This window comes from Lagenorhynchus albirostris, chromosome 16 (genome assembly GCF_949774975.1).
Source record: "Lagenorhynchus albirostris chromosome 16, mLagAlb1.1, whole genome shotgun sequence".
NCBI lineage: Eukaryota > Metazoa > Chordata > Mammalia > Artiodactyla > Delphinidae > Lagenorhynchus > Lagenorhynchus albirostris.
The window spans coordinates 54,403,182-54,422,210 of NC_083110.1; the positions used below are offsets into that span (position 1 = coordinate 54,403,182).

The 19,029-nt window shown below is 52.6% G+C and overlaps 1 protein-coding gene across 3 annotated transcripts in view; it reads right to left on the reverse strand.

Moving 5' to 3' along the window:
• Positions 1 to 9,745: 9,745 nt before the first annotated feature.
• Positions 9,746 to 19,029, reverse strand: part of CRTAC1 (cartilage acidic protein 1) — a 132,911-nt gene continuing 123,627 nt past the window's right edge. For 2 of the 3 annotated variants that reach the window (XM_060126335.1, XM_060126333.1), the window contains 3 exons: positions 14,950 to 15,095; positions 10,848 to 10,991; positions 9,746 to 10,025 (listed from right to left, as the gene is read on the reverse strand). In XM_060126335.1, coding sequence (XP_059982318.1) covers positions 9,942 to 10,025; positions 10,848 to 10,991; positions 14,950 to 15,095 — 374 coding nt within the window. In that variant the 3' untranslated portion in view covers positions 9,746 to 9,941. Of the gene's footprint in view, positions 10,026 to 10,847; positions 10,992 to 13,558; positions 13,602 to 14,949; positions 15,096 to 19,029 lie in introns of all 3 variants that reach the window. The other variant, XM_060126334.1, reaches the window with a different exon arrangement.

The following is a 19,029-nucleotide window of genomic DNA, read 5'->3' on the forward strand; positions in this document are numbered from 1 at the left end:
TAGAAAGTGGCAGAGCTTGGCTTTGAATCCAGACAGTCTGACTCCAAACTGTGGGGAAGACGATACCAGCTTCAGAGACCCCCTCAGCCATCCTAGGGTGAGGATTTGGCAATAACCCAGGGAAGGACTTGGAGGTGTGCCTCGGCTCCAAGGGAGGTCTGGTACCTTCAAGCCCAGGGCATCACGGGAGTGTAGGTGGTTGGGCTCCTCATGGGCATGTGGGGCCCACAGGGGCAGCTTGGTGAAGGGCAGTGAGGGGAGAAGCCGGCTGAGGCGTGGCTTCTCTGCCTGGCTTTCCTCTGCTGGCTCAGTTATGGGGGAAGTGGCAGCCACATCCCTGCAACCTCCTTGCCAGCCAGAGACAGGCCCCATCAGGCCTCAGGAGCAGAGGAACCCTCAGGCAGCTCTGGGCTGCTGCTCCCCCATCACTGTCCCCTGACTCCGCTTTCTGGCTTCCTTTGGCCAAAGGCAGGGGTGTGTGTGAAAACCACAGGGTTTACAGAAGCTCATGGTGCCACCGAGTGGTGGCATCTTGCACTGCACCCCCAAATCAAAACAGATCGGGCCAGAGCATCTCAGCGGCTGGGAAAATTCTCCGCGACCCCCAAACAAGCAGCTGCTCCCACCTGCAAGGACTTTTCTGTGACTTCCAGAGTGGCGCGGGACAAAGATGGAGTCTAGTCTGTGGTGACTCTTTCTCCCTATGGCCAGCCACCGGGGTGCTGCCTTTCTCCTGGGGGTCTTGCAGCCTGGGAAACCCGACCTCCCTTCTCCATAGCTCTGGAAGGACTTACAGTGACGAGGTGTCTGGCATGAGGCACCCACACCTGGTTTTGGCTTTACTGTTCACCACGCGTGAAGGCAATGCAAAGAGCGCCCCAAGTCAGATCTAAATTGGAGCTCCGGCTTCATGACAGTTGCATATGGTGGAAAGACCTGGAGCTTTAGTTTCCCCAGCTGTAAAATCGGGATACTAATACTTTACAGAATTGCCTAGACAAGTGCTTCTCATCCTTGGTCGTAATCAAAGTTACCTGGGGAGCAAGAAAAACCACTGATGCCTGGTCCTGTCCCCAGGGATTCTGATTTCATTGTTCTGGGGTGCAGCCTGGGCATCAGGAGTTTTAAAATTTCCCCTAGAGATTCTAGAGCGAAGGCAAGGTTGAGAACCCCTGGTTTCGACGGTACCTAGAGCCTATGAGCTTTTCACAGGCCTCTGAAGATATCTGAGACCTGAATGGAAAAGTTGATCGGTTCCATGAATTCAGCCAGACACAAAATGAGTATGAACTCTATGATTGCACGTATAACACGTTCTAATACAGGCAAAACTAATCTATGGTGTTAGCAGTCAGGATAGCAGCTGCCCTGGGGTTGGGGGGCAGCGAGTGGAAGGGGGCCTGGGGGCTTCTGGGGACTCCTGATGAGCTGTTTCTCCATCAGTTACATAGGTGTGCTCACGTTCAGAGCATTCATGGAGTTGTACACTTAAGATTTGCATATTTTCTACAAGTATGATACACTTCAATGAAATTTACCAAGAAAGTTCATTGGCTTCAAAATAGGAAAAGCACAAAACTGAAATTAATGTTTTATTACATATCTACAAAATGTAACATTGTCAAACAGTCAACTGCAATTTAACTCGAGTTGTGTGTGTGTGTGTGTGTGTGTGTGTGTGTGTGTGTGATTTATTGCGGGTTGCGGATGTATATGGAAATGTTTGATATGATGAGGGGTGGGGCACTTAAAAAAGAAGGTTCCTGGTACCTAAGAAAATCTTAGAACAGCCCAGGTTTATGCCAGGAGCTCTTAATCTTGACCCCTTGCCCTTGTATGCAGAACGATGTACCTTTAACTGGGGAAGAGAATCCACAGCTTTCAGCAGATTCTCAAAGCGGTATGTGACCCCCCCCAAAAGGTTAAGAACAACTGGTTTTGAGGAGCCGGTGAGAAGCTGGCCACGAATGTGCCTGGCATGAAATAGGTGTTCTTTCCCTCCTTTCAAAGTCCAGCCTTCCGAGGTTTCCACAGAACCCTTCTCAGGCGACTTTGGGTGGATTTATTCTCCTGGCGGCACTGAGAGCAGATTGTGCTGTACTCACAGCTCTTCCTCTAAGAGGCTATTTAAAGGGCCTGTCACTTCAGCATCTGCTGGACAGCAGAACTTAGCGTCCCAGAGCTGCACAGGGACTCGTGGTTTTGACAGGGATGATGGAGGAGGTGGAAGGGTATGGAGGGGGTCAGAAAGCTGTACCGGTCCGCAGACCCCTGGTCAATTGCTTAACTGAGTCTTAGCTTGTCATTTGCAGAATGAGAGCGTTGTGAGAAGGCATCTTTGTAAATGATAATCTGTTTCTCCAATGTAAGGTATTGTTATTGCTGGAGTTACGCTAGGATCTCATTATACTGTGGCCTCAGGATGTAGATTTATAGCCAGGTTCCAGATTCTTGCATAGAACAAGCAAAATCCAAGGGTTCACTGATCCCCTAATATATGCGAGGAGCTCCTGTACAGTATTATCCCATTTTGCTCTTTAACGCTCTTGTGGGTGGTTATATTTGAATTCCCACTTTATAGATGAGGAAATTAGATGGTTAAGTGGCTTCACGAGCGCCCACAGCTAGTTAGTGTTGGAGCGAAAGCTTGAACCTAAGTCTCCGATCCCAAATCCGTCTCTTATTCTGTTACTGTGTGTCACAGTTAGACAAAAGGTTCCGTTCTGCCTGGATTGACTCATGAAGACAGATTTCAGGCTCAGAGAGAAGCATGTGGGCAAATGCAGACACAGAAAAATTAGATTTGCAGGGGCACGAAGGGGCTGGTTATTTTGGAGTAATTCAAGTTATCGATTTCTGTAATGGAAAAGTGATTGCGGACCAGCTACCACCTGAGAGCTGTGCTGAGCAAGGCCCTGGAAGGGGAAATGTTATACACAGCTTACAAGACCTTGTGGCGGGGATGGCCTTCCTCCTGTCCCAGTTCCTCTTGAACTCTTGGGGGGGGGGCAGGGATCTTGTCTGACTTATTTCTACCACCTCCCTCCCCCACCCCAAGTGCCTGGTGCAGTGCCTCACCCTTGGCAGGTGAACGAGAAGTGCAGCCCATCACAGGCTGGCAGGAAGAGACAAGAACATACAGACATGAGGTCCTCAGGCCCCTGGGGCAACGTGCCACTGAGAAGCAGCTTAGGCAGATGCAGACACAGACAGGTAAGTGGTCACCGAGTAACTGAATTAAATGGTGACCCCAGGCCATCCCCTGCACTAGGCAGCTTTAATAACGTTGCCCTGGCCGTGATCTTGTGGCTCTGCTCATGATCTCCACCTGGGAGGGGAGGGAAGGGGAGGAAGTGTACATCCTGACCCTACTCAGCCCCTGCCTGGGCACCATTACTTTGAGGTGGTGAATCCTTGTGGGGCTGAGTGCTTTGCCCGGAAAGTCTGGCCCTGGGGTCCTAGAGGGTGAAGTACCGTGGGTGGATGGGTAGGTGGATGGATGGACGGATAAGTGGATAGATACAGAGAAGATGTGTATAGGGAGATGACTGATGGATCAGAGGTGAGGGAGAGGGCTGCCTAGCTTGAGACGGATGCTCGCAGACAGTGGAGAAGCAGGTGAATGGATGGATACTGGTCGGCCCTGTGCTCCCCAGTGCAGGTCTAAATACAGGACTGGAGCTCTTCAAAGGGAAGATGCTGTGTAGGCCAGTCCCCAAATGAACTCCACATTTATAACTGTGAGTGATGGCTGTGTCTCGTTGGGAAAGATTCTTATAGGTCTAACATGGCCCCAGTTAATGACTTATGGATTGTTGTAAAATCAGGCCCTGCTAGAAGTGAAAGCAGGAGGTTAAAGGGCCTGGAACAGATTTCATAATAATATCTGCATTTTAACAATCTGGGCAGTGTACTGAGCACCTTATACGCTCTATCTCGACGAAGCCTCACAAAAGCTCCATGAGGTTATGCCTCCATTTGCAGTGGATGAAGAAACGAGTCTCGGAGAGGTGAAGCCGCTTGTTTAAGGCCACTGCGGAGTGCGTTGGTGGGGTGCCTGGGATTCAAGCCTGAGTCCATCTGATCCCATAGTCTCAGGGTGAAGAGAGAATTTTAAGGAGAGATGGAAGGAAAGAAGGAGGGAGGGAGGGCTGCAGGGTTTGGGGATCAGCTCTGTAAGAAAGAATGTGGTCTTTGACACACGAGACAACTTCTGCCCTGGGTGAAGCTTTGCGAGCTCCCGGCTTCCTTCTCCCTCTGTCCTCTCTGTGTCTGCCTTCAAGGCCTATACATCTTGAGCTTGGGGACTGGAAAGTGCAGAGAAGGTATATGTGGGTTTTGCCTTCCTCCCTTCGGCCTAAGCGTGTCCCTCTGCTTGTCCCCACCAGCAGTCTGGGAACGTGACTGTGCTTTTGTCCCTCCCCCGGAGCTCCGCACGCATGTCTGGGCTGGGCAAGGAGAGTCAGCCCTTAGATCTTTTTGCGGGGGGTGTTAAATGATTCTGGGGGATAAATCCTTCGTGACTTCTCTGGGTCTGGCCTTGAAGAAGGACAATGAGTTACCTTTACGGGAATTATTCTGGGCCCCTTCTGGAAGGCAGGTGGGCAGGCATGCTGAGGTCATGAGATTCTGGGTAGGGGTGACACAGATTCTCCTTCTGTCCCCAGCCTCATCCCCTGTGCTCCTGACCCTGTCTGCAGCCTCCCCTCTCTCAGCTGATCGGGGCCCTCTCGGCACCTGGTACCTCCCCCGGCTCTCTCGTCCTGGCTGTGTTCCACGGTCCAAGCACGGTGCCTGGATTCACTTGGTGGGCACTTCCCCCGACTTTGATTCTGTGTCAGCAGGACAGAAAGGACAAACACTGGCCCTCATGTTCCTAAAATGCTTGAGGCAGCTGTGCTTCTGAAATACTTTGAGTTTCTGGAGAAGGAGGCAGAGTGAGGCAAGGAGTCCCAGGCAGGAGTCAGATTCCCAATTAGGCTGTGGCCCTCAGGAAAGTCACTGCTCATTTTTGGGCCTCCGTTTCCACATCTGAGAAGGATGGGGCAGAACTAGATGACGTCTCAGGTGCCTCTGTGTTTAATGATCTAGGATTCCGTGCTGGTCGGGGGCGAATCCCTGGGCCAGTTCACTAGCTCTGGGTGACTCCTGCTCTGTGCAGCTCAGTCAGTGCCATGCCCTCCCTGCTGGCTTTACCGCATTTTATGAGGATTCTCTTGGGAAATGGCACCTCGTGAGAACTAAGTTGAACACTTCAGCACAGCCCAGGCCCCGGGAAGGTTTGGTCTGCTCCCTCATGGCCATTTTCGGTCCTGAGATTGCTTCAGCTCCCTGTGGGCGGCCAATGTCCTCCAAACCTCCCACACTGCAGGCCCCCGGTGACCTGGGCCATGGCAGGCTGTGCTGGGAGCCGCATGAGATTTGGCACTGAATAGATCTAGGCTCCATCCTGAACTTTGCTACTTAGTAATATTGATAACATTTCTGATTTACTGAGGGCTTACTAGGTGCCAGGCCAACCCTATGTCAAGTATTTTATATCATCTTGTTTAATGTAAAAACTTTGTGTGGTAGGTATTATCCCCATTTTACAGATAAGAAAACTGAGGCTTAAAACAGCTCACCTACCTCAAATCCCTCTTTCTCAGCAAGGCCTACCCCGAGCCACCCTATTTGAATGGCATCCTGCCTATCTCAGCGCTCCCGATCTGCCTTAATGCTGCTTCCTCCTTCCCACCTAACCTGTAACATACTATATACTTTACTTATTATGTTGTTTAGTGCCGGCCATATGTCACCAGGGCTTTCAGGAATCTTTGCCGGTGATGTTCGCAGATGTACATTCCAAGCCACTAGAACCGTGCCTGGCACATAGCTGGTGTCCAGTGTATGCCGAGTGATACCCGGTTAAGTCATCTGCCCAGGTGTCAGTTACTTAACCAGCCGTGTGACCTTGGGTAACTTATTGTTTCTAAGCCTCAGTTTCTTTGGTCATAAAGTAGAATAATAGCATTTATCCCATAGGATGGGTTTGGGGATTCTTGGAGACGTACAGTTTTGGCACACGGCAGCCATTCTGTAAATGTTCTCTCTCTTCCCCAAGGAGGGTTTTTTCTTCTTGCTTCTCACTGTTCTCTGATGGCCCACCCTTCGGCCACTTCAGAGAACAAGCGCTGAAGGAGGGGGCTGGCATTATCTGTGGAGTTAACCAGCCTGTGTTCTCTTGCCTCCCTTCCTCCTCCTCCTAGGATGTGCCTGTTGTTAAGGAGATGCAACATCAGCCCCTGACGGGACGTGGCTGGGGTCTGGTCCACACCAAAGGAGAGAGGTGATGGCTGACCCCGGGGAGGGAGAGAAGGGGAGGGACTAGGCTTGCCTCCTGGGCTGAGAGTCTGAGGAGGGGTATCATTCTGGAATCTGCTGGAAGAACCCAGCTGGCTCCCTGAGAAAAAGAAGCGTTCGTCCTCCTGTCTCCACGTGACTCTGGAATGATGACCAAGGGTCCTGTTCAGAGGTGGGAATGGAACCCCTGCTTGAGCTGCAGTCCAGTGGCAGGCGCCGGTCAGGGTGCGATGCCCAGGCCCTGGGAGGGGGCCGTAGCAGCCAGAGTGACACAAAATCAAACTCCTGGCCCTCAGAATGGCCCCTCCCCAGAACAGGGCTGGCAGCTGAGTAGATGCTTGAAGAGGTCACGTGGGTGATTCGCAATTCTGTGCCTGGCGAGGGGCCTCGACACAGGTACTGCCATTGCTTCTCGCAGCTTGAATGTCACTGTGGGGAGACTGTCTCAGATCCTGGGCCTCCAGGGACTCCATTTCTTCTACCCAACCCACCCCTTGACCCTGGGCAGCGTAAGAGACGGTGCTTTTGTGTAACCAGCCAGCCCGAATGGAGAAGGGAGAGCACAGGCTGGGGACAGACTGCCCGGACAGACTCCTTCCTCCGTCCCGTTCCAGCAGCATGCGTCTCGGTAAAACTGGGATGATTACAGCACTTTCCTCCGGGGATTGTTGTGAGGATTCAACAAGTTGATTCCTATCTAGTTTAGAGCTGACCCAGACATGCTGAGCTCACTAAATGGAAGCTATTATCGTCATTTTAAGGGGTACATTCCTGGGAAGAGGCGCATTCTTGGGCAGAGTAAAAATGGTATTATTATTACATGGCTTTTCTTGAAAAATGGGAAGTTCTGGCCACGCTGGCCCATCTTCCTGCTCTGCTGGAGTAAGGGCTGCCCCCTTCAGCGGCTCCAGCTCTCCATTTGCATAATCCCTTCTAGCCCATTCCATTACTTGTCAGCCCCTGAAGGCATTTGCTATTTCTGTTACAAACTCAGGTCCAGCAGAAGTGAACAAAGATTTCAGGAGCCTAAGTGGGGCTAGCAGACAAAGAAAAGACTGAATTGTCTGTGCTCAGAAGGGAAAGGCAAGGCTTTGGGCGCCCAGGGGCCTCAGGGCAAGAGGAATTAGAAGAAAGAGTGACGTTGAGCCCGGCTAGCTTGGGTGGGGCTCTGTGCCCACCCATCCGTGGCTGGTTCAGCACAGACCAGTAAACACACTGGACTGAGGCATTGGGCTTGGAAAGCCTGGGCTCCTGGCCCACTGGGGAGGTCTGTTATTTGGGGGCAGGTGATGCTGAGTTGGTTCAGTACCTGCCTGTCCTCTGTATCTTCAGCCTCGTATTTCTTCCAACACAAGCATCTTTGGGTCAGGGAACTTGACGCCCTCATTGTCACAGTCCTCATGGGAGGGACCCAGTGCTTGTCACACGGGAGGGAGGCTCTCAGTAAATGCTTGTTGAATGAATATATGAACGAATGCAGAGAGCTAGCTTTCTGGTACAGCAATCCAAGAATTTAGCTAGACTTTTTAGAAAGCCTCCGAGTCCCATTCCCATCCCGTGCCCTGGGCTCCTCCATCTGGCTGGAGGAAGGCAATATGGGGACAGCAGCCATGTCACCTTCACTTACCATTGCATGCCCAGAGCCTAGCTCAGTACCTGGCACATAATAGGTGCTCAACCAATATTTGTTGAAAGAGTGAATGAATGAAAGAATGAATCTAACGGAAAGCCTTCTTACCCTGGAGTCAGGATACTGCAGTTGTGCTCTTAGCAGCTGGAGGGATTCTGAACTCCTCTTTTAACTCATCTGGCCCCACCCACCAAGCAGGGTAAAACCACACAAATATACCCAGTTATGAGAGACTCAGCGTGCAGGAATTCACGGTTATTACTCATAAGGCATCTTCTGAAGTTCGCTGTCACCTCGGATCTCCCGATGTCCTTGTCAGGCTGTCACACTAGCTGTCTTAGCCCTTATTTCTCGTGTTGTGTGTGCAGCCAATCAGTGGACACTGTTATCTTGTTATTTACCATTGCATTTGGAACCATCACCTCTGTGGGCTTTGGGTTTTACTTATCTCACTATCTTAGATCCACTTGTTCTTTTCTAAAAAGGCAGCATCTTCCAGAATGATGAGGGAATAGCGTGAATGGGGACAGCGCTGTCTGTTACCCCCTGACAAGATGCGGTGGTGGCACAGGGCTCCGGCTTTGGCTCGGGGACCAGCTGGCTCGTGACCTTGGGCAGATCACTTCATCTCTCTGGAGCCTCAGCTCTGGGGCCCTTTCAGATCTTTAATTCCATGTCAACACACAGGAGTGGGCTTCCCAGAAGTGGAGCGATTTTTAAGTGGGTGTATCTTTTCTGTGAAACTGTAGCTGTTTTTATTTTAAAACTTTTCATTTAAGCTCCTATTCCGAGTGTAGAAACAGCACTAGCTATGAGGAATTAATAGTTTGTGATTTATGGGGCATATTATTATTATATCAGAAAATGGTAGTTTTTTTTGTTAAATATATTTTTTAAAGGCTCGGTGCATTCTTTTTTTTTTTTTTTTTTTGTGGTACGCGGGCTTCTCACCGCTGTGGCCTCTCCCTCTGCGGAGCACAGGCTCCGGACGCGCAGGCCCGGCGGCCATGGCCCACGGGCCCAGCCGCTCCACTGCACGTGGGATCCTCCCGGACCGTGGCACGAACCCGCGTACCCCGCACCTGCAGGCGGACTCTCAACCACTGCGCCACGAGGGAAGCCCTAGGCTTGGTGCATTCTTAAGTGTGATTTTATTATATCTTGGGGTGCCTTTTCTCCCCATAAAGAATAGATCTGTGATTTATAACACACCTTCACTACTGAAGCTTGTCATGAAAGTATTCTAAGGTGTTACATCATTCCCACAGGTGAAGCTTCCAGGAGCTTCCAGGTTTCCAAGAATATTTCAGGGGAGACCAAATTGCAAGGTTCTTTCTAGAAAGCAGGGTAACCTGACACTAGCCATGCCTATGTCCAGCTACATATTAAGGGGGTCTTAGAAAGGAAAGGGCCCTTAGGCTCAACTCTCTTGTCATTTAGATGAGGGAAACTGAGGCCCAGAGTGGAGAAGTGACTTCCTCAGAGCACTCCATGTCTGTTCTTTGCTCATCCCACATCCCTTACCTGGTCCAAATCCCAGTCCCTGACACGTGGACACTGATGCACAAAGCCAACCACTGCTTATGCCTGGGGCAGACACTCTAGCTCATGAGTTGCTTTCCAAGGGCCATGTGATGGAAGGGCTGCTGCTAATTCAGCATTCCAACCAGCTCTACTTGCCTCGGACACATTTTTGTTTTCACTAGCTAGACACTAACACCCAGCAGAGAGTTTATTGGCATAATTTCTCCAGAAAGAGGCTGGAAGACTTCACAAGTTCAAACTTTAACATTTTTATCAAGAGTCCCAAAGGGCCACCCTTTCCCTCTCCCATTATGACCACCAACCCCAATATGGCTTTCTCTACCACGGGCAGTCAGGGCCCACAGAGCAGAAACAGCATAGGCCAAACCGGCAGACATGCGGCACATAATCAACTGAGCAAGGAACCGCCTGGGAGCCATCTTTGTTAAGGGCAAAATAAGCCGCTCATGACACCGGAGGATACAGAAAAGACAGGACTATCTTGATTCTTCTGAAGGAGTGAGGGAGGCTGGATGGGGTAAAAAACATGTTCTCAGAAAGCATGCAAAGAAGCTTCACAAACAACTAAGGTGACACAAATATCTCCCAAACTTCCCTTTTCAAAGATGGCCACCCCCACGGTCCATTCAGAGGGAGCGCGCAGCAGAATCTACTGGGCATGGAGAGAGAGACAGGCAGTGGGAGAGATTTAGTTTGCCACAAAGGTTGTTAGTTTTGTTTTTGTTTTTTCCTTTATTGATGGAATTTAAAGTGCATATAACTGAAGGCAAAGTCCAAGGCCTAGAGAAAGAGATGAGGCCCGAGAGAGAGGCTCAGAGATTCTAAAGGCGGCAGAAGGATACCCACCTAAAAAGGCCACTTGAGCTGCAAAAAGCATGGGGCAGAGAGATAGAAAATGGGAAAAAGAGAAAGGGGGTAGGGGTGGGGTGTGGGTGTGGGGAAGCGTTTGGGAGGAAGAAGACAAACAGCAGTTCAGAAATTCAGACAAAGGTGAGTAGTAGGGGTTAGTCTATATCCCAGGTAGGAAAAGGCGGGCTGAGCTTAAGGTAGGAGCATTAGTTTTGGGAAATGTGAGAAGGGGAGAAACAAGAAGAGCAATAGCCTCTGGCCAGGACACAGCGCCCCAGGGGCCCTTCAGATGATGGCAGTAGTGGTAGGGCTTCTCCAAGCCTCTGTTATGGTCTTCCTTGGAGACCCCACGAGGGTCTAGGGAGACTCCCTCCAGCCAGGGGAAGGCAGGGGCTGGGGACCTGGATCTGGGGCCTCCCAGAGCTCCCCAGTGGAAGGCAAGTTCCCTTTGCTACTGGACTATGGCAGGGGCTCCACTCACCCACACAGGCTGTGCCGTCCTCGTTGGGCTCGTAGCCCCGACTGCATCTCTTGTTGGTCCGGCACCTGTAGCTTCCGTACGTGTTAACACACACGGGCTTGTCTCGAGGGCACACGAATGGGAACTGGATGCATTCGTTGGTGTCTGAAAGGCAAGGGGAGCCACTCACTGGGGGCTGTGGGCAGTGGATCCTTGCTCAGGCTCTGCTGCCCACCCCTCCCCCGCCATGACCTTGGGCATGTCCTTTCTTCTCTCTGGGCCTCAACTTCCTCGCTTCAGTCCCCTTGGCTGGCTCCTCCTGTACTTACCTCTACACGTGGGGGGCATTCAGGCTTGGTCCGGGGTCTTCTCTTCTACCTACCATACTTTCTCTAGGTGGTCCCTTCGTATATGGATGATTCCAGAACTTCCAACTCCAGCCACGACCTCTCCCCGGGGCTCCAGACTTGTAAATCTGTCTACCCTGCATCTCAAGCTTACTGGGTCCAAATGGAACTCTAGATCCCCCCTGGCCCTCAAGCATCTTCTGCCCCCCGTTCCCATCTCCCCCAACTCAAGCAATGCCACTGTCAGTCACTTGGCTGCTCAAGCAGACATCAGAGTGATCCCCGATTCCGCTGGTTGCCTGACCTCTGCAGGTGATCTAACAACAGATCCTGTCAGTTCTGCCCCCACAGTACCTCTCCCATTTGGCCACCTCCTTCTCACTCCTCTGCCACCAGCCTGTCCCCAACCACCAGCAGCTCTTGCCTGGATTTCTGCAGCTGCCTCCCTCCCGGCCTCCTGGCTTCCCCCCTCCCTCCAATTCTATCTGCAATTCAGCAACCAGGTGATCATTTGAAAATGTGAAACACATGTTTTTTACCCCATCCAGCCTCCCTCACTCCTTCAGAAGAATCGAGATAGTCCTGTCTTTTCTGTATCCTCCAGTGTCATGAGCGGCTTATTTTGCCCTTAACAAAGATGGCTCCCAGACGGTTCCTTGCTCAGTTGATTATGTGTCCCATGTCTGCTGGTTTGGCCTATACTCTCCTGCTTAACTGCAAAGGGCCCTGAGAGCAAAGTCCAGACACCTTTCTAGGGCCTCAAGACCCTCCTTTACTTGGCGTTTGGCTCGTCCACCCTCTCGTGGCACACTGGCCTTCTTCCTGTCCCTTTGACACACCAAGCCCTTTACCTGTATCCTGGTCTTTGCTCCCACCCTTCCCTCTGCCAGGAAAGCTCCTCCCTCCAGTCTTTCTGTGCCTGGACCCTTCTCATCCTTCAGGTCTCAGCTCAAAGGTCCTCTCCCTGTCCACGCCATCTAGAAGAGTCTTCAGAGAGCACCTTGCTTGAAGGTTTCTTAACTCATCTCGTCCAGCGTTCGGGTCACATGTTTGTGGCCTGTCTCCCAGACTAGAGCAGACGCCCCTCCAGGGCAGGTGCTTGGCCTGCACCCCCAGCTCCCCGAGCGGGGTGCTATGTACGACGCACACAGATGTCTGCTGGATGGTGAAAGGAAGCGGCGGCTGCACTGGGGGTGTCATGGGGTCTGCCCAGCACATGGGGAAGGAGCTGGAATTTCTGTGTACATGCACTGTCTGTGGGGACATGAAGAGCAGAGGGGACTAATTTCTTCCTCAAGCCCCCCTTCGAGCCATCCTCCTCCACTTCTCACTTGTGGTCCTTTGCCCATGCAGCGCCCTCCACTGGAACACTTTCTCCCCTCTGCCGGGCGAACCCCTCATCACCCTTCAGGTCTCAACTCACACCATACTTTCTCTGGGACACCTTCTTGGACCCTCCCTATACTGGTTTAAGACCCCACCTTTGTGCTCCCACAGTCCCCTCCCCTCCCCCACCCCAGCCCTGCTCAGGCTGTGTGGTCATCGCTGTTTACTTGTGTGCCCCTCCCACTGGCTCTAAGCTCCAAGAGGGCAGGGACTGCGTCCTCCTTGTTTACTCTTGCATCTCAGTAGCAAACGCATTCACCTGGGGCTGATGAGTATCTGCAGAGGGGACTTGGCAAGAAAGCTGCCTGAGCATCTAAAGGGCAGGTGGAATCCTTGGCCTGACCCCTCGTTGCTGGTCACTGGGATGGAAGACATTGGGTTGAAGACCTTCTGGGTGCTGAGCCTCTAGGCTGCCCCTTGCCCATTCCAGATCCTCGGGGGACTTTTAGAAGGTCCCTGGACCCTCACAGAGCTGCCTCACGGAGCCTGGCCATGCTGTAGTTACGTGTCCGCCAGCACTGCACAAGGCTGCAATTTCCCTTCTGTACTGTGACCACATGCTGCACTCTGGTTTGCTCCAGTGCCCCCCAGCCATGCCCACCCTTGCTCACCGGCCCCCTTGCTTGCTGTTCTGTTGGAAGGAGGATGCACGCCCGCCCTAGCCACCACGGCCCCCTGGGAGCCAGGCCTCCCTGTGAGCTCTGTCCAGATGGTTGTGCGTCTGTTCCCCATGCTCATTCTCTCTGTATGCATGGCAGGAAAGCACTGTCAATTCCCAGAGCGGCAGTCATTCAGCCTGCTGGTCACTACCATCACTCCCACCTTGCCGAGTCACCTGGCGGTGGTCTTGGCATCTGAAGCCTCAGGGACAAACAACACATTCGCCTCCTCACCCTTCCGCCCCTTGTCTGCAACCTGAGCCTTGCCAGGGCCCAGGCTGACATTCCCCAGTGAGAGGCCGGCCTCTGCCTTGTCCCCTGGTACCGGCAGGCAACTCACCCATGCAATGGCCATTTTCCTGCTGGGAGAATCCTTGGCCGCACTGCAAGGTAGGCAGAAGCAGAGACACTAGTGAGTTGAGAAGATCCCATCTCAGGTCCCCTCCTAGTTACAGCCGCAGAGCAGCTGTCACCCTGGCCCCAGCATGAGGGCTGCTCTTAGCTCTGCGCCTGGGAGATCCCCTTCCTGCCAGGTCCCTTCCCTTGCACTGAGAATAGGAGACTGGGCAGGGAGGCCACGGACAGATCCGTGCAAACTCCTGCTCACTCCCCTTGCATGGGATCCACATGCCTGCACCGGGACACCTAACAGAGTCTGTCCCTCCTGTGGCATCACCCTGAGACAGGCCGGGTCTCAGGAAGGCAAAGTGTAGAGAGGGGTGGAGAAGCTTTTAGAGGTGTCTGCTCACTCCCCGCACCCCCTTCTCTGAGAACCTTCCCCACTCACAAGGGGTGGGTGCCTGCAAGCCAGGCCGTCCCCCACCTCTGGGCAGGGCTGACTGGACAAGAGGTGGACATCCCAGCAGGAGGAGGGACTCAAAGGCTTTGCGGCTAGAAGCTGAACTAAGTGAGGCTGAGACAGATTTTGGCGCCTGGTCACGCCGGGCTGTGGAGGCTTTGCTGTGTCTATGTGGAGGTCTCATAGACAGCAGGCTGGTGGCTGGAGGTGGGGTGGCCGGGGACTTGAAACAGAACACTTTACACAAGACAGCAATGTTGACTGCTGGAAAAGACAAATGATGAGGTGCTGGTGCGGCTTCCTGGGGAAGGATAATTCTCCCCCCAGAGCCAGTGCACTAATGGCAAAGGTCTTTGAGCTCCTGGGGCCACTGAGCTGCCATGGCTCTCACCCTGAGCATCCCTTGCATTTTGCGAGCTCCTCTAGAACCCTCCCTGTAAGCCCCCTCTTCTGTGTGAGTTTACGTGGGCCCCTGTTATCTACAATGGCGTGATCCTCTCCAGAGAGTGTCCAGAGCTCTTCCCTGAGGAGCCCCCAGAGGCCTGCCCCGCCCTCAGAAGCAACAGCTCTGTCAGAAGCTTTGGAAAGAGCCAGAAGTGAAGCGGGAGACCTGGGGCCAACTGTTAACTCTGCTCACAAATGGCTGTGCGGTTTTGGTGGGTTCTCTTTCTTGGTCTTGGTTTTCCTTCTCTATAAAATGGGTGAAAAATGCTTGCCCTTCCAATACGCCAGGATTTCTGCGAGGAGCAGAAGAGATGTGGGTGTGACACTGGTGTGCAAACTACGCATGGAGGGGTCACTATGAAGCCTGCCTTTTGCTAAGATGATTTCCATCATTCTAGAAACAAAGTCTGCAGATTCCTGGGAATCCAGCTTCAGCCCATGGGTGGGGCTTGCTTTTCTGGCTCTGAGGCCCAGATGCCTTTGCTCACCTCCAGGGGGGCCTGGTCCCGAAGTCTGTCCTCATCCCGCGGGTAGGGAATCTCCAGCACCGAGTTCATCTCCGTGCTGGCCACGTTCCGGCTGGCCATCTTGCCATCGGGCCATGTCACCTCCACGCTGCTGGCCTCATCCTTCCCTAGGGGATGAAAGGATCAGCTGCAGAGCAGGGGGCGGGGAGGGATTCTCCACAAAAGTATCATCATTCATTTATTCACCCACCTAATAAAAAATATGAATTGAACACTGTTCTAAGTGCTGGGGAAATAGTGAACAAGGCAGATGAGGTCCTGCTCTTTTAGAACAATGCCGTCCAGGACAACTTCAGCAGTGATGGCGCTGTTCTCTATCTGCTCTGTCAGCTGTGGTAGCTGCTAGTGGCGTGATTAAGGAACTGAATTTTAAATTCAATTTAATTTTAACTGACTGACTTGAAATGGCCACACATGGCTAGTGGCTACCATATTGGACAGCACATTTCTAGAACTTATATTCTAGTGGATTTTGGAGGGGAGAGAGTAAAGCCTGGTGGTAAACATGTTGACTTTGGAGTCCTGGGTTCAGATCTTGGCTGTACCACTTACCGAGCATGCTGGGAAGGACATGGCGGGGGGTGGGCATCTGGGAGACCTGGGGACAAATCTCAGCTTTACATCTGACTTAATCTCAGGCGTGTTGCGTTTATTCGTATTTGTATTTATATTGGATGTTTATAGTCTGCTAGGGGCCGTCACTGGGAATAACCCTCTTTTTAGGGAGCTTCCACTCTAGTGGGGATAGACAGGCACACAGATGAACAAATAATGCCAGATATTGACAAGCTCTGTGAGGAAAACAAAAATAGGGTGATGGGATAAAAAGGAAGTAAGAGTAGGCTGGGGGCTTTTCTAGTCAGGGTGGTGAGGGATAGGCTCTTGGGGAGAAAGCATTTGAGCCGAGCTCTAAATAAAAGCTGAGGCGACAAAGAACCAAAAGGCCGAGAAAGACCGTCCTACAAAGCTGAGATGTTTACAAAAACGAACGGTGGTGGAGCTCAGAGAACATTCAGGGTGAATCCGTCTGCACACATCCTTAAAGCAACGTGTTACATCACTGGCAGGAAGCAGGTTGGAAAGATTTGTCAGGTGTTTAGGCATCGTCAAAGCCGGCCCCAGCTCCCTGCTTAAGGCAACAGGCCCGTCACCGAGGCAAGGTCAGGCTCATGGTGATGGACTGGAGTGGAGAGGAGTGGGGGGTGGGCCTCACCTGCTGGGAGGGGCCTTTCTCCCATCAGTCACCTGGGGAAGAGGGCAGTGCTCAGCACATGTAGGAGGGAGGCTGCAGCCCCCTCGTCGGTAGTCACCCAGCTGGGCTGACCAGACGTGGGCCTGGTGCTCGGGGGTCCACCAACCCCTACACTCCCCCAAGCACCATTCGTAGGCGGAAAAAATGATGTCGCCCACACGTGTGCACTACTTTCCCCTTAATGCATACAGACACTGTTAGAAAACAAGTGAAGCTGAAGAGTGCTGTCAATTTATAGCAGCTTTTGGTCACTGCTGTCAACCAGTGGGTTTTACAATGATCGCTGCTATGCGGGTCGAGGGTGGCCTGAGAAACATTTTCACGTACGAAAGGGGTTCCCATATTTTAGAAAAGGGTTGAAGCTACGTCTAGACTTTGTGGGGAATCTATGTACAGACGCCTCTGTGCAGAGGTCTGCTCTGGGGTGGGAGCTAAGACAGGACGGCGTGGAAGGACTCAGCTGCATCTTTCTCCCCAAGTCCCGGTGCGTCAGTCCGGGGCTTCCAGAAGAAGGTGCACCTTGACAGCCACATCCTCCACTTCCTGAGCCTCCCTGTGTTTGGTTCTCTTTTACTGCCTCCAACCCAAGGCCTCCAGAGAAGTCTCTTTGTAGCGTTCCAGTCTCGGGCCGCCGTGAATTATCGAGGGCAGGGACCAGCTGCTACCGTCCGGAAGTGTCAAAGGTGAGTAGCCCCTGCCCCTGTGCCCGCGATGGGGCAGCAGCACCAGAGAGAGGCCGCTGGAGCAGAGACTCGCACACAGTGCAGAGACTCGAAGATGCGGTGCAGCTTCTCTTCCTGCGGAGACTCTCCCCTTCCAGGCCTGGTCTTGCTGGTTCTGGGGTTGGCTTTATTAAGCCAGAAAACATTTCTCATAAACTCCTACTGCCCCGCTCCCTCCTTCCACAATAATTCATTTTGGGGGAAGGGGTTGAAAATAGGATTGGGGAGGTATCAACTGCTCCCTCTTCTACTGTTTTTTTTTTTTTTTTTTTTTCTGGTACGTGGGCCTCTACTGCTGTGGCCTCTCCCGTTGCGGAGCACAGGCTCCGGACGCGCAGGATCAGTGGTCACGGCTCACAGGCCCAGCCGCTCCGCGGCATGTGGGATCTTCCCGGACCGGGGCACGAACCCGTGTCCCCTGTATCGGCAGGCGGACTCCCAACCACTGCGCCACCAGGGAAGCCCCTCTTTTACTGTTTTGAAGCAGTCTCTTGAGGTTCAAGAGATGTGGCATCTTTAGGGTGTTCAGCACCCAAATTAAATGGCAGATGTAAAAAGTAAACACTTGGGCTTCCCTGGTGGCGCAGTGGTTGAGAGTCCGCCTGCCGATGCAGGGGACACAGGTTCGTGCCCCGGTACGGAAAGATCCCACATTCCGCGGAGCAGCTGGGCCTGTGAGCCATGGCCACTGAGCCTGCGCGTCCGGAGCCTGTGCTCCGCAACGGGAGAGGCCACAACAGTGAGAGGCCCGCGTACCACAAAAAATAAATAAATAAACACTTTTCTACTAAAAAACAAAGGAGACACAGAAGAGCAAATGTTTCTCACCTAAGCCAACAGAACAGCTACGTGAATACATTTTCCAGCCTGACAGAAGTGCCACAAATAACTCGAAAGAGCTGCCGAATGTTCATAGACAACCACGAACTTACATCCTGCCTCTGAATCTTGCTTCCTCCCTTCCTCCAGACCCAGGGAGGGGCAGGACTAGGAGATAAGTCAGCCGCGGGGAGAGCACATCTCAGTAGGGCTCCCTCCTTCGTCATTGATTACTTTGCCAACTTGGGTCCTTGGTTTCCTCATCTGTAAGAAGGGAGCTCTACCCCATCCAGGAAGGACAGCTCTTGCTTGGATGTCAGCCCTGCCCCGGCCGATGTGGACCCTCAGCAGCCCCATCCTCATCATCTCTTAGACATGGGGGGGGCGCCCTGCAGTTCCCAAAGGGCTTTTGCGTGTTGGCAATACTGCTAGAGAGTATGCACCCCAAACTGTACCAGGTGATTCTCAGTGTTAGGGCACTGGATCCTCACGGCAGTCCCATGAGAAGGTACTAGTTTTATAATTTCTATTTTAGAGTCAAGGGGGATGAAACTTGGAGTGGAGAAGGGAATTGCTCACAGTTACCCAGAGAGGGAGTATCTGATCCCAAAGCCCGTACCTGCTAAACCCTTGTTCTACTGCCCACCCCACCCCAATGACCAGCCCACCATGGGCCAAGCATCAGGCAGGGATCTGGGATTCAGCAGGAAGGACACAGACCCAGGCCCCATCCTGGAGGAGCTGAGTCCCATGAGGGCAATGAACACAGTGATTATATTATAATAAACTGGGAAAGTGCACCCACAGTATTGGTACCACTTGGTGAGAGAGGTGGGTGTTAAAAGTCATTTCGTTGGAGGATTCAGGAGGAACAAGAGCTTGTGAGGCAGAGAAGGGAAAGAGGGGCATTCCAGGCAGAGGGCACAGCACTGGCAAAGCTATAGAGGTATGAAAAGGGCATGTGTGTTGAAGATCAGGGAGAAGCTCAAAGTGGAAGAAGCAGGGTGTGAGCATGTGTGTTAGGTGGGGTGGGTGGGAGAGGAGACAGGGCGGGGGGGGGGGCGATGTGGGGAGGGACTTCGGAGCCCTCACAGGTGTGGCTGGCTTGAATCCTCCCAATTACTCTGAGAGGGAGAGTTTATCCCCACTTCCCGGATGCAGACACTGAGGCTGGGCAAGATGCAGTGACCTGCAGGTGTCTGAGCTGGGACTGGACCCCAGGCTCCTGCCCCCAGGTCCCGCCGTTCC